An 18,579-nucleotide genomic window follows, 5' to 3' on the forward strand; every position below is an offset into this window, starting at 1 on the left:
AAAAGGAAAAAGAAAAAAGGACATGAAAGAAAATAGAAGCTATGGATGTATGTATATCTGACAAAAAAAAAAAAGGAATATGACAAATGAGATCAAGAAGAAAGAAAAGAGAAGATGAAGAAGAAGAAGAAAAGAAAGGCCAATGAATGAATACGCCTTGCCGATGCAAAAATGTTGTGTGTGTGTTTGTCATGGACATACATCATGTAAGGTTGAATGGGATACATGGTTCAAGGGTTCATGCTTCAAGCAAGTAGCGGTGTGTTTGTGGGTATGTGTCATTTGTTTGTCAGTTCGTCACGTCCACAGATTCTAATAAACGGAGAAGAGGAGAGGGGGAATAGGAGAATAGGTGAGAGAAGTGAAGGGGGGTGAGGAGAGAGTTGAGATGGTGGATAACAGGGCCGGCAGTCTAGACAGCGCCCGTCATATGGTCCCCGCGCATGGAGTTTGGCTGGCGTTGCCAGGATCCATTTCCAGGAGCAGGGGGCGGAGGTCCGTTCGGGGGAGGCGTGCTTCGCATGGGCAGTACTGCTGACTGTAGGGGCATTCGCGACTTCGTGTTGTGTGAGCTGGCGGAGCGAGATCCCACCGGATGCATGGGGGGTTCCAGTCCGGAAGAGGGGCCCCCGACGGGAGTCCGCGAGGGTCGACGGCCGGAGCGGTACTCATCTTCCAACGACAGATGCTCGAGAGAGATGGGAGGCGAGCGTGTCGACCGGGGTGGACGCGGAGATGGGTTTGCGGGGGCATAGTTGTACTGATACTGCGAGGGGCTGTTGCGGCCCACGCTGGAGGGAATGTCGCTGGGGGCGTACTGGGGAGTGCGCATCGGCTTGCTGCTGGGTTGGGGCTGGGGTTGAGGCTTCGGGGACGGAGTAGATCGCGCAGCCGGGGGCTCATCCTTGAGTGACTTGGGCGGCGGAGGAGCCAGATACGACTTGCGGTTGTGTCGCTCCATCATGCTGATGGCCCATTCTTGAAGATCAACCGGCGTCCGCTTGGCGGCCTGCAGGAACGCATCTTTGTCCTAAATCGGCTGTCAGTCAAATCCGGATCAAGACAGTAGTCCAAAAGCGGGCAAGGGGTGGGACATACATAAAGCTCGCGAGGCGTGGGGCGCTCCTCGGATTTCTTGAGGAGACATTTGGCGACAAACTCATGCAGAATGGGAGGGAAGGCGTCGCTCTTGGGCAACTTCGGAGCGGGCTCGTGCACGATCTGCTGCAGCAGATCCAGAATGCCCATCGGACCGGCGCTGGCACGGTCGCCTGCCGACGAGTCCGACGTGTCAAAGGGGAAGCGACCAACCGCCAATTCCATCACCGTCAATCCAACACTCCACACATCCGAGCGCACAGTATACGCACCACCCTGGATACGCTCGGGGGCCATGTAGGTAGAGGTGCCAACGAACGTATCGGCGATCGAGTTGACAGTCTCGGTTGCAACGCCAAAGTCGCAGAGCTTGATGTTGCCGCGCGAGTTGACGAGAATGTTGGAAGGCTTTATATCGCGATGCATGATACGATGAGCTTCGTATAGATACACCAGACCGGCCAGGACAGACTCGGTGATCTTGCCCAACACGTCTACCCGCACGGGACCAAAGTCCTTGGATATGCGATCGAGCGAGCTATCATGCAAGGGTCCAGGTTAGCTTGGAACCAACAGATAAAGAAGATAGGCAGCGGCTCCCTTACCCGCAATCCATGTACTCCATACACAAGACAATATCTCTGGCTTCATTCTGGAAGGCACCATAGAAGGTGACAATGTGGGGGGAATTGCAGTCATGCCCAACCTGGAGCTCCCGCAAGATCTGTTTTCTCACATTTTCCTTTGCGTCGACACGGATGATCTAGGATGATGGAGTCAGCCTATATACCGGGTCTACGGCAAAAGCACGGACGACGAGGGTCCCCAGAAGGCACGCACCTTTCGAGCCATGACCACCTTCGTGGAGGCGTGCATGACCTTTGAGACCGTACCACCATTTCCAGCGCCCAGCTCCTTCAGAGTAACCAAGTCCTCGCTACGCAGGTCGAGACGGAACTCGAGACCGATCTCCAGCGTATCGGTGCGGTTGCTGTCGGCATTTCCAATGGCGCCTGGAACCTGAGCATCGCCATCGGAGTTATTGGCGGCGGGCTTCGGGGCTGCGTTCAGGGCAAGGCCTTTGACGTTCTTGCGCTTGAGTGTTCGCGCCTTGAATTGGTCGGCCATGATTGTGTCACAGGAGCGATAGTGCGCACCGTGACTTGAGATAGAGGGAGAGACGGTGGAGGGGGGAGAAGGAGGAATACAGCGACGGTATAGGAGACGAAGTAGTTCCAGGCAAAAAGTACCGTCTCACGATCGAATTTATGGCCAAGATTCCTGGAGAAGGAGTTTGCTAGTCAGGGAAACAGGATAAAAAAAGTCGACGAGTGTCCGACCGTTGGGCCAGCAGCGGCGGGGGAGTTATTGGACACTGAGACACCGGACAAGCGCCGTGAGGTTCGGGAGAGAGCGCAGGTGGGGGGGTGTTCTTTGGTGGTTGGACTTGATCACCCCGGTTTGGTGGCGTTTATGGGCGCTGAAATTTGTTGGAGGGTTCGACAGGAGATGAGGGTAAGAAAGTGAGTGAGTGCTCCTCAAACCGGCGACTTGATCCAGTGGGAAAGGATGGTGTTGGAGGGAGAGGGTCGGAGTTGGGTTTGGCGTGCTTTGGAGGGACGCCGTGAGGAGGAGAAAGTTGGGGCGGAGATCAAAGTAGTGGAACCAGGCACACGCTTGTATCAACTATTGATTATCCTCTTTTTTTCCTCTTGCCACGAGGTCTACAACTTTTGGAAACCAGCACGATGATTTTTTTTTAAAAAAAAAAAAGTTCTTCTATTCAGGGAAAAATCCGAAACAAAGAGAGAGCGACCGGGTCTGTCTAGTGACGAGCGCTGAAACAAGCGATGGGAGTTGGCGCCGTCTATCATTTCACTCTTTGTCTGGCAAGTCATAGGGTAGATAGACCTAACTTATTGTCCTCCATCCAGTTATTCACCCTTAACACAACACATGGGAAGAGACAGGGATCAGTCCACCCCAGTCACCATCTCAAATCTATGACTGTCATTCCGTATTCATATGTTTGTAGGATAGAAAAAAAGAAGTTGTTTCAGCGAGGGGTATAACACATCACATGACCCCTATCAAACTGCGCCAGTGGTGTTATCCCTTTCCCCTAAGAACTAGTCCTTAACAGGCTAGCGTCTCCACGTGAGAGCTCTTTTCTCCAGCCACAGCTCCAGCGGGCGGTGAAGCAAGTGCCCGCGCCACAGCGTCTCTTTGCTGCAAGCCATCGGATCTCGTCTCGTCCATCCAAAGCCGCCCAGATTCTCTCTCATCCTTTCCTCATTTCTTTTCAACCTCCTGCTTGGCCACCTTCTGTGAGTGACCGTCTCTTGTGGCGGTTCTTCCTGTCGTGACTCGTTTCCTTCAACGACTCCTCTCCCCCAAATCGGTCTCCGCAGATTGCATCCATCCACCCTTTTTCTTATTCCCCGACCTTTTAGTCCACCAACACATTACAAACCGAAGATGAGCGCTCGCGATCTGGTCGAGGGGGAGGCCATGATTGATGACGATGAGAATGAGGAGGAGCTTGCCGATGACTATGATGGCGAAGTCCGCGAGGGTGCTGGCACCAACAACAACTACGACTCCAGTGAAGAGGATGAGGATGATGACGACGATGAGGAAGCCGCTCGCGCCGTACGTCCTCCTCTGTGTTCAATCATGCGCCAATTTTACTTTATTCAATGTACCCCATACTGACCCACTTTCCAGGTCCGCGAAGGTTTCATTGTCGACGAGGACGAGGAAATAGAGGAGCGCGCCGAGCGCCGACGGGAGAAACGAAAGCAAAGGGATCGCGAACGCGAAGATGAACATCTGGACGAGGAAGATCTGGAGCTCATTGGGGAACTCAACCCGAGCTTCCAGTCAGCTTCTGCTGGAGAAGTATGTTCACCTCATTCATTGCCCCCACTGATTCTCTACCTTTGCACAGGGGCGATTCTAACAAGCATCCCAGCCCAAGTTCAAACGTCTTAAGCGTGGTCACAAGGATCGCGATCTCCGACAAGCGTCCCAGGGCATTGACGATATTTTCAACTCCGATGAAGATGAAGAGCCCGCTGCCGACTACGGGAGGTCCGGTCACCGGAGACACATGCACGATGAAATGGACGACTTCATTGAAGAGGATGTTTTCTCCGATGAGGAAATTCAGCGAGAACGGGAAGACTTGGAAGTTACTCGTACCTCCAAGGGAGGTCTAGGCGTTACCGATGCGACCGGCTTGGACGAGAACGCCCTCGAAGATATGCGCGCTGCGTTCGGAGACGGCAACGAGTACTTGTTCGCTTTGGAAATGGAGGAACAAGAGCAGGAGCAGGAAGTGGATGAGGAAAAGCACTTGGACTTGAAGGATGTCTTCGAGCCATCACAGCTGGCCGAGAAGATGTTGACGGAGGAAGATAACCAGATTCGTCTGCTGGACGAACCCGAACGACACCAAATCGCCCGCAAGCCCTACCGGAACGTAGTGCTGACGGAAGACCAGTTCCGGGAAGAGGCAGCTTGGATCTCCAACTTGATGCTCCTCAAGAAGCGGATCGAGCCTGAACTACGGGAGCCCTTCCAGCGCTCAGTGGCCAAGGTACTGGAGTTCCTGGTCACTGACGATTGGGAAGTGCCGTTCATCTTCCAGCACCGGAAGGACTACATGATTCACGCGGCCAAGGTGGCCGTGGATGGAGCGGGCCATGATGGGGACGCCTCCCAGTACACCATCAAGGCGGAAAAGCTCCTGAACATGACCGATCTTTGGGACATCTTCGACCATGATCTCAAGTTCAAGGCGCTCGTGGAAAAGCGCACTACGATCCAGAAGACCTTTGACAACTTACAGAGCCTCTTCAGCGTGAATGATACCATCGTGGAGGAGATGCTGCCAACCGCGGTGACAATGGAGGAGCTACAGGATATTCAGGACTACATCCATTTCCAGTATGCATCCCAGCTGAGGGATATGACGCTCATGAACGGGGAAGCAAACGGGGAAACCCAGCGCCGGAAAGCGTCCAGCAAGACGTTCTTCGAGCGCGTCCGGAATGGCAAGGCCTACGGCCTCGTCCGCGCCTTCGGTATCACTGCAGATGCGTTTGCCCAGAATGCCCTGAAGGAAGGCCGCCGCCAGTACACCGAAGATCCCGCGGAGCAGCCGGATGAGTTGGCGGATTCGTTCCTTGACAACGACTTCTCCAACTCGTCGCATGTGGTCAAGGCCGCGAAGACCATGTTCGCAGAGGAGATCGTGATGAGCCCCAAGATGCGCAAGGTCGTTCGCCAAGCGTACTACATGAATGGCGCAGTGGACTGCTTCCGCACCGAGAAGGGTCTGCGCCGCATTGACGAGCAGCACCCGTACTACGAATTCAAGTACCTACGGAACCAGCAACTTAGCGACATTGCCCGTCGGCCCGAGCTGTATCTTCGCATGCTCAAGGCCGAAGAGGAAGGTTTGGTGGAAGTGAAGGTCCGCTTTGAGAACTTTGACCACTTCCGCCAACGCCTCTACCAGGACATCGAGTCGGACAACTACAGTGAACTGGCAGACGTCTGGAACCGCACGCGTCGTGATGTGCTGGATCTGGCCCTCGGCAAGCTCGAGCGGCTGATCAATCGCAGCGTCAAGGAAAATATCCGTCAGGAATGTGAGAACCATGTGGCGAAGGAGTGTCGCGAGGCGTTCTCCCAGCGACTGGATCAGGCCCCCTACAAGCCTAAGGGTATGATCTTGGGTACCGTGCCGCGCGTGCTGGCTCTGTCCACTGGTACCGGCATCGTCGGACGCGAGCCCATCCACTGGGCCTACATCGAAGAGGATGGACGTGTGCTGGAAAACGGAAAGTTTACAGACCTCTCCATTGGCGATCGCGACCGTAACATTGCCGACGGCAAGGATGTTGCCGCCTTCACCGAACTTGTGAAGCGTCGGCGTCCCGATGTCATCGGTGTGTCCGGCATGTCTCCGGAGACCCGTCGCCTGTATAAGCTGCTGACCGAGGTCGTGGAGCGGCAAGACCTGCGCGGCGCTCTTTACACCGATGATCGCGATGACGAAGTCAGCGACCGTTTGGAGGTGGTGATTGTCAATGACGAGGTTGCCCGACTTTACCAGCACAGCGAGCGTGCGAAGAAGGACCACCCTAGCTTCGCCCCCTTGACGCATTACTGTGTGGCCTTGGCCAAGTACCTGCAGAGCCCGCTGAAGGAGTACGCATCTCTGGGCCGGGACATCGTGTCCATCCAGTTCAAGCCGGGCCAGCAGCTCGTCTCTCAGGATCTGTTGCTGAAGCAGTTGGAGACGGCGCTGGTGGACATGGTGAATCTGGTGGGTGTGGACATCAACGAAGCCGTCACGGATTCGGCGACGGCCAACCTCCTGCCCTACGTCTGTGGTCTGGGACCCCGTAAGGCGGCACACCTGCTCAAGATTGTGAACATGAACGGCGGCGTGGTCAACAACCGGGCGGAGCTGCTGGGTGTGAATGCCCAGTATCCGGCCATGGGTGTGAAGGTGTGGAACAACTGCGCCAGCTTCTTGTACATCGACTTTGAAAACGCTGATCCGGATGCGGATCCGCTGGACAACACTCGTGTACACCCGGAAGACTACGATATTGCGCGCAAGATGGCGGCTGATGCGCTGGAACTGGATGAAGAGGATATCAAGGCGGAGACGGACGAGAATGGACCAGGTGCGATTGTACGCAAACTGTTCCGCGAGGAGGCACAGGATCGTGTAAACGACCTGATTCTGGAGGAGTATGCCGAGCAATTGGAGAAGAACCTGAACCAGCGCAAGCGAGCGACACTGGAGACGATCCGGGCGGAGCTGCAACAGCCGTATGAGGAACTCCGGAAGCAATTCGTCTTCCTCAGCACGGATGACATCTTCACCATGCTCACTGGTGAGACGGCAGACACGTTGTCGGAGGGCATGGTGGTGCCCATCTCCATCAAGCGGATTACAGACGATCACATTGACGGCAAGCTGGACTGCGGAATTGACGCACTGGTGCCCGAGTCGGAGCTGACCGACCGGTATGATATCCCCGTGCGAGCGCTGTACCAGATCCACCAGACGCTACCGGCCAAGGTGCTCTTCCTGAACCGCAAGAATTTCCTGTGCAATGTCTCGCTGCGGGAGGAGCAAGTCAGCCGGCCGGTGCTGCGGACGCCGGACCGATTGCAAGGGGAGTGGGATGACCGTCAGGAGGCGCAGGACCGAGAAGCGCAGCAGGAGAAGACGCAGAGCGGCGGACGGACGATGCGAGTGATCAAGCATCCGATGTTCCGGCCGTTCAACTCGACGCAGGCGGAGGAGTTCTTGGGGTCGCAGAGCCGGGGAGATGTGGTGATCCGGCCGTCGTCCAAGGGACCGGACCATCTGGCGGTGACATGGAAGGTGTCCGACGGCATCTTCCAGCATATTGACGTGCTGGAGCTGGACAAGGAGAACGAATTCTCCGTGGGACGGACGCTGAAGGTGGGCGGACGCTACACATACAGTGATCTGGACGATTTGATTTTCAACCACGTCAAGGCGATGACCAAGAAGGTAGATGAGATGATGTTGCATGAGAAGTACCAGGACGGCAACAAGGACGCCACCTGTAAGTCATTTTCTTTCTTAGTCTTGTTTAGGGCTCGTTTATGTTTGGTGATGATCACTAACGTCTTTCCTCTTTTTCTCTAGACTCCTGGTTGGAAACATACACCAAGGCCAACCCCCGGCGGTCGGCCTACGCTTTCTGCATCGATCCCAAACATGCGGGCTACTTCTTCCTGTGCTTCAAGGCGGGTGAGAAGGCGCCGCTGCACAGCTGGCCAGTGAAGGTGATCCCTCAAGGATATGAGCTGCAGCGCAACCCATACCCGGACATGCGGGCTCTGTGCAATGGCTTCAAATTGTTGTTCACCAACATGCAGGCCGGCAAGCGGCGGTGAAGGTGAAGGTGATGGTTTCTTTTCCTTTTCTTTTTCTTTCCTTCTGTATACTGTGTGTAATATTCCTCGGGACGTTCTATTTCTTTTTATCGTTGATTGCTGGATGAGGTCGGGATTCTTGGTTTTTTTTCTCCTGTGTATTTTCTTGACTTCTATTCTTCCTCTACCTCTCTCTCTCTCTCTCTCTCTCTCTCTCTCTCTCTCTCTCTCTTGTTCTCTCATAAGACAGAGTGTTGATTTAGCATCCGCGTAGCATCTCATGGTTGCGGGTTCGAAACGATTAATTCCTGGGGACTAAAAGAGAATTAAACATGAATTGATTGCATTGCATTGGGATGAACTATTACTGTCTGAACTATAAGTTTAGTATTCTTAGTAGTAGATATATCTTCCAGTATTGATTGCCCCTGACGCATTAATTTTCCGTGAAACTCCGAGGAATTCCAGAAAACGAGAGAATAAAAAGGTAAAAGGGAAACTGGATGGATCCACCAGGAACCAGATCATCAGTAGCCGGAGATGGACTAGAGACTTACTATTGAGCTCAGTTCTCTGGCCTTTCATGTGAAGCGGACACAAGCTGCTCATCCCCTTCAAAGGCCAATTGTTTGGTTTAAGTTGTCCCTCGGCCGGTCTGGGAGAGAGAGGAGAAGAGTGGAAAGTTGTTTAGGGTCCGGCTTCTCCGCACCTCCTCCTCCTTCTTCCCCTTCTCCTTGTCCTTACTACTTCCTTTACTTCAATTACTTCAACAACAACAACAACTACTACTTCTTACCGTCTTCCCCTCCTCCTCCACCGCCCCTCCTTTTTCCTTAAAATACCCGCATCTGTCGTCACTCTTTGACCCTTCATCCCACAGTCACTTCTGGCCCGTGTCTCCTTATCCGATCGTTCCCGCAATCCAACGTGAGGCGGGCTGCTGCATGACTGGTAAGATCTGCTGCTTCTGCTGCCACTTCTGCTTTGCTTCTTGCCCTGCCTCGTGGCTGACGTACAGCTGAGCCTCAGCCTGATCCATCATTCCCTCCTTTTTGTTTCAGCTCCTTCGCCAGTCCTCCGACTTTTAAAAAGATCCATCTTCCACTTGGTTTTGTTCCTCATCTTCTCAATTGCTCCCCCTCATTGTCGTGTTTCCCATTACCCCCCACACGAACAAGGGCCACTCGCGCAACGATGGCGGCCATGGAGGAGCTGGAGATCCACAGCAAGGTATGTTGACACTGAAGTAAGGGGGCGGAGGGGATGGATGCATGACACGCTGAATTGAATTGAATGATGGCATTGGACTAACTCCTGTCTCTGTTGTTACCCCTCTCTACAGTCCTACTTTGTCCGCTGGGTATCGGTCAAGCCCGCCCACACCATCTCCTGGAGCATCCAACCGCACAAGAAGTCCATCAATTTCGGCATCTTCAAGCATCCCGGCCATTCGGCCGTTCTGGGCTCCAACACCAACTTACCTGCCACCGATTCCCCCAACGCCGATTCTAATGAAAACCTGCCCGCGACCGCTGGCGCTGCGGCCTCGCGACCCAATGCCTCCGTCATTGACAAGCTGACAGGCATTGGCCTTAAGCAGATCCAATGGATCGGCAAATGCGAGGCCGAACGCATCTTCCGCGGTACCTACGACGTGCCCGCCAACGAAGGTGGAAACTACGCCCTGGTCTTTGACAATACCTTCTCCAAGCAACTCTCGAAAACCGTCACTCTCGCCCTGCTCACCTACCCAACCGCCCTCCCACCACAGTCAGTTCCCGTCCCTCATGCCTCCAGCCACCCCATACGGTCCGATACCGCTGAATCCGGAAAGTCCCTGGCTGCCCGCCGACGGGGCAACAGCGTCGCTCAGCCGCCGCCCCTCGCCAGCGACCCCGACTCGCTCAATACCTATACGGGCCTGCTTCAGAAGCGACGGCGGAAGCGCCATCAGGGCTGGGCGCGTCGCTTCTTCTCCCTCGACTATACCTCGTCGACCTTGTCTTACTACCACGATCGGAATTCTGCCGCGCTCCGCGGTTCCATCCCCTTGTCGTTGGCTGCGGTCGCATGCAACGAGAAGTCGCGCGAGATTTCCATCGACTCCGGCACCGAAGTCTGGCACCTACGCGCCAACAATGACCAGGAGTTCGCCGCTTGGAAGCGGGCGCTGGAGCGGGCCTCCGCCCCGTCCTCCAAGACCCCTGCTACCGCGACCGACGAAACCGCCTTGCCGTCCGAACCCTTGTTACGTGTGCCCTCTCAGCGTGTCGCCCCGAATCCTGTCGAGGAGAGGGAATGGGAGCAGGTCGAGGGCCTTGTGAGCAAGGTATCCGGATCGCGCGATGCTGTCCGGCGCCTGGCCAAGGACACTGACCCCAAGTACCTGGGCGGCAATGTCGCGGAGAGACCCCGCGGTCGCTCGCCCAGCCCGCATCGCACGCCAACGGACCTGAACGGAGACGAGACTGGGGACGCCAAACGCCCGTTCTGGAAGCGCAAGAATAGTACGGCCACTCAGCCCGGTGTCAAGCGCACCACGACCATGGCCTCTATGTCCTCGCAGCTGGCTGTGCCGGGCGCCTTTGACACGGCGTCCCTGGCGGGCGATCGCAAGCCCAGCAGTATCGCCAGCCCCCCGGATCCCATGGAGGAAGTTCATGAACATCTCATGGCCGTGTTGCGTGATCTGGACCAGGTCGTCAGCGAGTTCTCGACCCTCATCTCCGAAAGCAAGCAGCGACGACACCCTCCCGGCGCGACCGTGCAGGCGCGGCGCAGCTTCGAGTCTGACGTCTCCCAGGAGTTCTTCGATGCAGATGACGGTAAAGCGCTTCTCACAATCAAGGGCGACAGCGACGACGAGGCAGCGGCCGACAATGCTTCCGACCACACTGTATGGGATTCGAAACCCAAGGTGGAAGAAGAACCCATGGTCAACGACGCTCCCTCTGACAGTGAGGACGAGGCCGACGAGGCGCCTGCTGGACACGATCAGTACTCGCCGCTCTTCCCCGGGCGCCCTAAAGCGCTCACGCCGCTCCCACTCAGCCCTGTGAAGCGTCGTGCCAACATCACGGCGCCGACAGTCATGCCGCCCAGTCTGATTGGTTTCCTCCGCAAGAATGTCGGCAAGGACTTGTCGCAGATTTCTATGCCTGTTTCCTCCAACGAGCCCCTGTCGCTGCTCCAGCGCGCTGCCGAAGTTATGGAGTATTCCACCCTGCTTGACCGCGCAGCCAGCGCCTCCGACCCCGTTGAACGCCTCATGTACGTGACCGCATTTGCCCTCTCTCCCATCTCTAGCAACCGGATCCGCGAGCGCGCCATTCGCAAACCCTTCAACCCCATGCTCGGTGAGACCTACGAGCTCGTCCGTGAAGACCTTGGCTTCCGCTTCATCGCCGAAAAGGTTTCGCATCGCCCTGTCCAGCTTGCCTACCAAGCCGACAGCAAAGACTGGAGCCTTACGCAATCCCCCATGCCGACGCAGAAATTCTGGGGTAAATCCGCCGAAATTATCACCGAAGGCAAGATGCGCCTGACCCTCCACACCACTGGCGAACACTTCAGCTGGGCCCAGGCCACTTCGTTCCTCCGCAACATCATCGCCGGCGAGAAATACGTCGAACCTGTCGGCGAAATGGTCGTCGTCAACGAAACTACTGGCCACCGCTCCCTCTCCACGTTCAAAGCCGGCGGCATGTTCTCCGGCCGCAGCGAAGAAGTCAGCACCAAATCCACGGACCCCTCCGGCCGCGACCTACCTCTGGGTCTCACCGGCACCTGGACCTCCTCCCTCGACCTCACCAAGAACGGCAACCCCTCGGGAACCATCTGGAGCGCCGGACCTCTGGTCCCCAACGCGCCCAAACACTACGGTCTCACGGCCTTCGCGGCGACCTTGAATGAGGTCACTCCCATCGAGGACGGCAAACTCCCCGTCACAGACTCCCGACTTCGTCCGGACCAGCGTGCCCTCGAAGACGGCGACGTCGACCAAGCCGAGGCAGTCAAGGTCCAATTGGAAGAGGGTCAGCGCGCTCGTCGTCGCGAGATGGAAGCCGCAGGCGAATCTTGGACACCGCGGTGGTTCACTCCCGTAGATGAGGCACCGGGAGATGAAACCGTGTGGCGACTGAAGTCTGGGAAGGAAGGATACTGGGAGGAACGGAGTAAGGGCGCCTGGACGGGCGTGGTGCCAGTTTTTACGAAGTAATTGTGTTAGCGCTTTTATCTTACGGGTGCATGTGGGCCGTAAGGTCTAATTCTATTTTACATGTGATGTGATGGAAATACTATTAGTGAAGTATCGCGGGAGTGCGGTGGTGAGTGGTATACTATAGAGGATATATGGGGGGAAAAGTAGTGGAATTCTACTCAACTTATAACACTCTCGGTGTACGCTTATCTAGCGATTTATTAACTATTTATTCATTTGCTGCCTCATTTAATGTGCGTGTAATGAGATGGGATATATTCTTGTTCTTATTCAACTACTTACTATTGACATATATAAAGCAGTGCCGGATTGGGTCTTACTATTGATACCGTCATGTGCCAAGATTAATTTATGTGTTGAATACTGAATAGTAACGTAGTCAGCATTATATACACTAGTTTAACTGAAAATTTCATATAGCAATAACTGAAAATGATTTCCTATACATAGTTATATGTCAAGTATGTATGGATGGATATATGTAAGCTTTTATTCGTTTCTATCACACTGCGAGATATCTGCGGCGAGTAATATTCTCGTCTGTTCTGTGTTCTAGAAACGGGGTACAAAGTCAAATGCATGAAAAACAGGGAAGACTTCACAAAACACCCGCTGCAATAAATCTAACGCAACAGGGAATCAAACTTAAGAGAAAAAACCCAGTAAAACAAGTGATGAATGTGTCACATGTTCCTCTAGTCCTCGTCCGAGGCCTCGTGGACCGCCCATCGACGACTATCCCGATGTTTGGTCGTGCGCTTGGCATACCCTCGGTCCGACGGCGTGTCCATGCGCATGATCACCGGAAGGCTTTCCAGCACGGCGCGGTTGCCTTGGTAGTAGTGTGCCGCGAAGCCGCCCTGCAGGGTGCGTCGAAGCGAGCTCAGCCGCGTCCATTTCCACCAGCGGTCGATGTTCATCACGCCCTGCCGGCCGATCTTGACCGTCAGCTTGCTGCCGTAGTGGCGGTTAGTGTCTTGGTCAATAGCGGTGTTGTACATGGGTCCCCGACGAGGATTCTCCACCGTCGTTAGGATGGAGGCGAAGTTGCTGTGCAGACTCTTTTTATCGCGTTTGCTGATCCGTTTGCTGTGGACTTTGGCCAGCGACTGGAGTTGCTGTTCAAGCTCGTGTGTGTTGTGGTAGGCGTTGTAGCGCTTGATCAACTTGGGGCCGTTGCCGCGACCTCCGGACAGGAAAGTTTCCTCTTCCGATTCTTCATCCTCGTCCTCCTCGTCATCATCGTCCTCCTGTGGGGTGTAACTCTTCTCGTACAAGAGCGCGATGTTCTCACCGGCAGCAATTTGGACCGCCGAATCACCACTGTTCAGCTGGTCCATGAAGATCTGGACGGCGTCCTCGCTTTCGCCTTCGAGATCGTCGATATAGGTCGCGAGCACGCCCCATTCTTGCAAAGCAGCAACGACGCTGGCTGCGTCGTCCCCAGCACCGATCGACTGCCCGTCGGAGGCAGCGATGTCCAAGAAGAACGTCATCTGGTCGAGGATCCCATCTTCGCTAGCGCCTGCATGAATGGTGCAAACGCCCAGACAGTGAATTGCCGCTGCCTTGACCGTATTGGAGGTTGAATCCCGCACGGTGCGAGTCAGCAAGGGCTCGACATGCTCGTAGATCGTATTGTCGTAGGCTGAAATGGCGAGGAGCTCAACGGCACGAAGCGCCAGGGTTGTTTCGCGCACACTGGTCTCGAACTTGATACTGCGGTTGAATGCCGCTACCAAGTCGAGAACGCGACCGCGAATTTGTTCCTCGACATAGTGATACTTAGCCAGTCGGCAAAACGCAGCGTAGGCCTCTTCGCGGCTCAGATTACTACTACGCTTGCGGTCCAGAATATCCTGGATGACATCCCCAAGCTCCTCAACCCAATCATGGTTATCCAGATCGGGGTTATCGGTTAGATCGTCCAACGAGCCAATGCTGGGTCGTAAAACACGCATTAGTAACGGAGCACACAAGAGGGGACGGATGACGATGACATCATTCCGTTTTGGGGGGAAACCAAAAAATTATGAATGAAGGGAAGGGAAAGCAGTGATTATGGAGTGCTCACCTCATGGCCGTATCATCGCTGAGACTGTCAAGATCTTCCTCGTCCGATCCATATCGGCTCTGATTCTGCGAGGACTGGCGGGAATTCTGGGCAGAGTTGGCGCGCGAAGTTCGTCGAGAGCCTTCGCGGGAAGCAGCTTTACGAGAGATGGTTTTGCCACTCTCCAACACTTGACGACGCAGGTCCGGCATGATGGATAGTGATTGCAATAAGAGAAGATTGCTAAGTGCAAGAAGAATTTTCACGGGAGAAAATGCGGGATAAAGTATCCGAGAATTTTTGCTATGAATAAGCTAAAGGGGAGACCGGAATGTAGAAACAAGTATGAACTTGTACTACTAGGAACAAGGCAACACCAAGTGTGGCCGGCAGAACCCGGTCGGCTATACTGAGGGTATGGTAAAGGTAATGGTAGACAGTAGAAAGAGTGATTCTGAGACGAAGGACATGGTAAGGCTGGAAAAAAGCAAGAGTGTTGGATGGAAAATCCCCAATGGGTGGATGAAGAGATGGAAGTGAAGAAGGTAAGAAGAGAGAGAGAGAGAAAGAGTGAAGGAATCCAGAATAAGAATAACACCAGAAAGAATAATAAGAATAATAATGATTGTGCGGCAGCCAACTGGTCACGCCCCCTCCTGATCAACGCCACCCTCGCTCGGATCCCTTGAATTGTTTTGTCTTACTCTTGCTTCTGCTTGGTTACTTTTGATTTCTTATCTTCTGATCTCCTTTACTTGCATTCTTGAAGTGAATCCCTTCTTTTCTTTAACTCTCTTTGGATCTACCAATAACCAGTCCTGTTATCGCCACGTGATGCGGGGTCTTTGCTTATCAGCCCCAAAAAGGCAAAAGTTGAAGGCATCACAAGATAAAAAGACAGACAGAAGAGGATGGTAATCAGTTAGTCTCGGTGAAACTCTACTACTACTACACACACACCCATTATTGAGGCAGTAATGTTCGTCCATTTGTCGGGGTATCTATTCTCACGAGAACTACTATCGAAAGGTTCGAAAAGCCATATACAACCCTATAGTTGTTGTAGCACCAAATCCAGAATCCGACGAGCCTTGTCGCCCTCCAGGTATTCTCTGCCCTCCTTGCCCCGATCTTCCTCATCCTCTTCATCTCCCACCTCCAGATCCACCTGTAAGCTGGCTTCGTAGGCTCCCATCACCGTCTCCTCGTCCACCCGGACTCCTCCGTTGACAAGCACCCGAATGCACTGCGCCAACCGGGCAATTTCCCGTCGCGTCTGTGGCGGGATGTCATCGTTCTGACTCGAGTAGATGGAACTCGACACCATTTCCTCCATGCGCGTGATTGACACATTCTCCGTTGTCGACGATGCAGCAGCCGCTCCATCGGCGTGCTTAGAAATCCAGATGTATCCATTGACTCCCAAAATCACATCCACATCCCCACCTCCATTGGCTGTATTGATCGTCCAGACCTGTCTGCGCGACCGAACCACTCCACCAGCACCCGCTGCACCTCCGGCTCCCGCTCCCGTAGCACTCGCTCCCGAAGTACCTTTGACCGACGAGCTGGACGCACCACTGCCACCCGTCCCCGTCACCGCAAGAAACACGCCGTTCCTCAATTTACCATACTTCAGCGACCGGGTGTGCAGCGAGGCGCCTCCGTCCGAATGTACCGACTGGACTTCAGCAACGACGAGGTCACCCTCGCTGAAGAAGGTTCGGATTTGTAGTTCATCGGCGCTCGTTCGTCGACGCAAGATACCACCAGGCAAGTTGATAGCGGAGAGGGGAAGCTGTGCGAGAAGGGGAGCAGCGACATCAACCTTCCATCGGCGAGACTGCACCTCGACAATGCGCCCCACCACCAGGTCACCGATCTCAGGCGTATAGCGGGCGCGTAGGGGCTGGACGGAGAGCAGTTTGTTGGTCTTCTGAACCGTACCGGCGACGGTGGCAATGATGGAGGTGGATAGTGGGTTTGTGTACGTGCCGTGTCCTCTGCGGTCAAGTGTCAATCAATTGCGCCTTGAGCTGATATAGAGATTGGGCCAAACCAACCTCATCCATTGCGGGTCGTCTGTTACGATCTCACCCGGTGTGAGAACTCCAGCGCCAATATTTGTTCCCTCCACTAAGCGAACCCGCTTGCTAGGTCTTGTGGCATCTCCCGCTGCTAGATCGACTCCTCCATCTGAATCCACGGACATGGCATCGTCCTCCGAATCGGAGTAAGGAACGTCGACATCCTCCACAACCGGAGGAAGAATAGTAATGGCCATAGTGTAGAGATCTGTTTGCCGCTCCGAGATATACCAATGGCCGAGCAGGTGATTCTATTGCGTTCAGATAGAGGGCATTCGTGAAAATCGGAGTATTGGAGCTGCAGTCGGACAAGACTTTCGGCATGCCAAGCAAACCAGGCAAACCGCTGGTGGAGCCGCACGTGAAGCCGCATTCCCAATCCGGGAGAATGGGTAACACTAGCATTGTTATTTCCCTACTAGTCTAATTTGTATGAATGTATATCGGGTTTTACATGACTGCTTTCACATCGGATTTACGACATCTAGTTATAAGGTTTCCGTAATTATTGTTGAGGTATATCACATCATAATAGCAGCGCGGGGAGGTAAGTAGTGAAGCCGCCGCTCCAACACATAGTACAGCAATGGATCAGATGAATACGCGGATATAGGAAATTCATGGTTGTAACTGGGGATGACCCCTTGGTAAGACCCATAACGTGTAGCAGGCTTGTCCGCTCCCATTATTGGAAATGGATCACTATCTGCCGTGATTCCGATGGGACTTGCAAACATGATTGGCAAAGAAGACGTGTGAAAGGAAAGTATGTATTGATACAAAAGGAAAAGATCCGAATTTGTCGATCGACAGTCTCAGGCACCTACGCCCGAAGATCGCTTCGAAGGGCGTTTGGGGGTGGCATTCTCATCATCCTTCTTCTTCCGGTTTGAGCGACTGCTACCACCCTTGGGCCGATAACCGCTATCTTCATCGCGCTTGCGTTTGCCTCTCGTACCTCCAGAGGTGGACGCAGTTTCCAGGATACTGTCATCATCATACACATCCTCCTCTTTGCGTGATTGGGCCGGAGCCCGCTTGGAAGTGCGTAGATTGGAGGGTCGAGAGCCGGACTTTTCCGAGGCGTTTTCGTTGTCCTGCAGGAATATTTGGGGCTGATTCTGGCGTAACCAATTGTGTACAGAGACGTGGCTCCGAAGAGCAGCCTCTCTCTCGCGTTCCGCTAGTGATGGCTTTTTGGGAACAACCTCAAGCTGCTCCAGGGCCTCTTCGTCGCCCAGTTTAGCATCCAGAGCCAGGCAATATTCGGTCTCGTATTCGGGAGTGAGAAACCCAAGTTCTTGCGCGGGATTCCAGTCGTCGGGGTTCTCTGGCTGCAAAGGCGCGGAATGGGGGAATGTCGACAGGGTGCTGTACTGCATACGCGGTGCAAAAGCCTGTCCGCGCTTGACATCCTCCTCCACCTCACGATAAGCATCGCTAGACAAACGTCCAGCAGCCAGTCTAGCCTTGGCTTCTTGTAAGACAGAGCTCGCTACGGCAGGGTCATTGTACGATTTCGGAATGTCTCGCTCGGGTGGTGGTAAGAAGGATGCATCTTCCGGCGCGCTCAGATCGTACCGCACACTTGGGGACACATGGAGACTGTCGTTGAATTCCAGGAGAACTTCTAGGAGCTGACTGCAGGTTGATCAACTGTAAGCGACCGACAAGCTATAGATGTAGGCGCGCAACATACTCATTCTGTGCCTGAATCCTCTTGGACAGATCCTCGATACGCAACCCTTCACGGATGAGAGACTCGCTCTCTCGCATCTGCAGCTCGAACTTAACCTTAAGCTTCGCGAACTTCTTCCTAAATAGTAGATCGGTCGAATTAGCACCGCGCCAACCCAGGCATTCAGGGGACCACACTCACTTGAATGATCGGTACGACTGTTTGGTAGGGGCGCCCCCGGGGGCATCCGGTAGACTTTCAGTCACGGATTGGGCATCATCAATGGTATGCGACATGATGACAGATGAGCAAAGCAAACAACGAGAAACCTGGATGGCGCCTCAAGTTGCAGAGTCGTGGGCGGGTGAAAGGGGCGGACAGGAGCGAAGGCTGAATGAGGCTCGAGATGGCCGTGTTTGGGCCGGTCACGTTTAAGCGGTCCGCCGATCTGGAGGATCTGGTGTTGAGGCGGAGAGTTTCTGCCTGCCGTAAAAAAAAGTTTCCC

General features: G+C 54.3%; 5 protein-coding genes across 5 annotated transcripts; 2 read left to right on the forward strand and 3 right to left on the reverse strand.

Moving 5' to 3' along the window:
• Positions 1 to 305: 305 nt before the first annotated feature.
• Positions 306 to 2,226, reverse strand: ste7 (MAP kinase kinase Ste7; the record flags this gene model as incomplete). The annotated part of the gene is made up of 4 exons (XM_025664724.1): positions 306 to 1,030; positions 1,099 to 1,636; positions 1,704 to 1,861; positions 1,939 to 2,226. The coding sequence occupies 4 exons, from the start codon at positions 2,224 to 2,226 to the stop codon at positions 413 to 415; spliced, it is 1,602 nt and encodes a 533-aa protein (XP_025516137.1). The 3' UTR covers positions 306 to 412.
• Positions 2,227 to 3,370: 1,144 nt separating this feature from the next.
• On the forward strand, positions 3,371 to 8,275 carry spt6 (chromatin-remodeling histone chaperone SPT6). Its single transcript, XM_025662291.1, has 4 exons — positions 3,371 to 3,750; positions 3,826 to 3,999; positions 4,073 to 7,721; positions 7,805 to 8,275. Exons 1-4 carry the CDS (start codon positions 3,577 to 3,579, stop codon positions 8,053 to 8,055), a joined length of 4,248 nt encoding a protein of 1,415 aa, XP_025516138.1. The 5' UTR covers positions 3,371 to 3,576; the 3' UTR covers positions 8,056 to 8,275.
• A 526-nt stretch (positions 8,276 to 8,801) lies between these two features.
• Positions 8,802 to 12,482, forward strand: BO85DRAFT_420856 (oxysterol-binding protein related protein OSH3). Its single transcript, XM_025657906.1, has 3 exons — positions 8,802 to 8,985; positions 9,064 to 9,264; positions 9,377 to 12,482. The coding sequence occupies exons 2-3, from the start codon at positions 9,229 to 9,231 to the stop codon at positions 12,251 to 12,253; spliced, it is 2,913 nt and encodes a 970-aa protein (XP_025516139.1). The 5' UTR covers positions 8,802 to 8,985; positions 9,064 to 9,228; the 3' UTR covers positions 12,254 to 12,482.
• Positions 12,483 to 12,763: 281 nt separating this feature from the next.
• Positions 12,764 to 14,894, reverse strand: BO85DRAFT_420860 (IFRD domain-containing protein). Its single transcript, XM_025657907.1, has 2 exons — positions 14,331 to 14,894; positions 12,764 to 14,197 (listed from the first exon to the last, which is right to left on the reverse strand). Exons 1-2 carry the CDS (start codon positions 14,519 to 14,521, stop codon positions 12,952 to 12,954), a joined length of 1,437 nt encoding a protein of 478 aa, XP_025516140.1. The 5' UTR covers positions 14,522 to 14,894; the 3' UTR covers positions 12,764 to 12,951.
• A 383-nt stretch (positions 14,895 to 15,277) lies between these two features.
• Positions 15,278 to 18,485, reverse strand: BO85DRAFT_397234 (uncharacterized protein). Its single transcript, XM_025657014.1, has 5 exons — positions 18,276 to 18,485; positions 18,096 to 18,212; positions 17,224 to 18,037; positions 16,373 to 16,647; positions 15,278 to 16,312 (listed from the first exon to the last, which is right to left on the reverse strand). The coding sequence occupies exons 1-5, from the start codon at positions 18,368 to 18,370 to the stop codon at positions 15,361 to 15,363; spliced, it is 2,253 nt and encodes a 750-aa protein (XP_025516141.1). The 5' UTR covers positions 18,371 to 18,485; the 3' UTR covers positions 15,278 to 15,360.
• Positions 18,486 to 18,579: the final 94 nt, after the last annotated feature.

Source organism: Aspergillus piperis, assembly GCF_003184755.1.
Source record: "Aspergillus piperis CBS 112811 unplaced genomic scaffold BO85scaffold_8, whole genome shotgun sequence".
Lineage (NCBI taxonomy): Eukaryota > Fungi > Ascomycota > Eurotiomycetes > Eurotiales > Aspergillaceae > Aspergillus > Aspergillus piperis.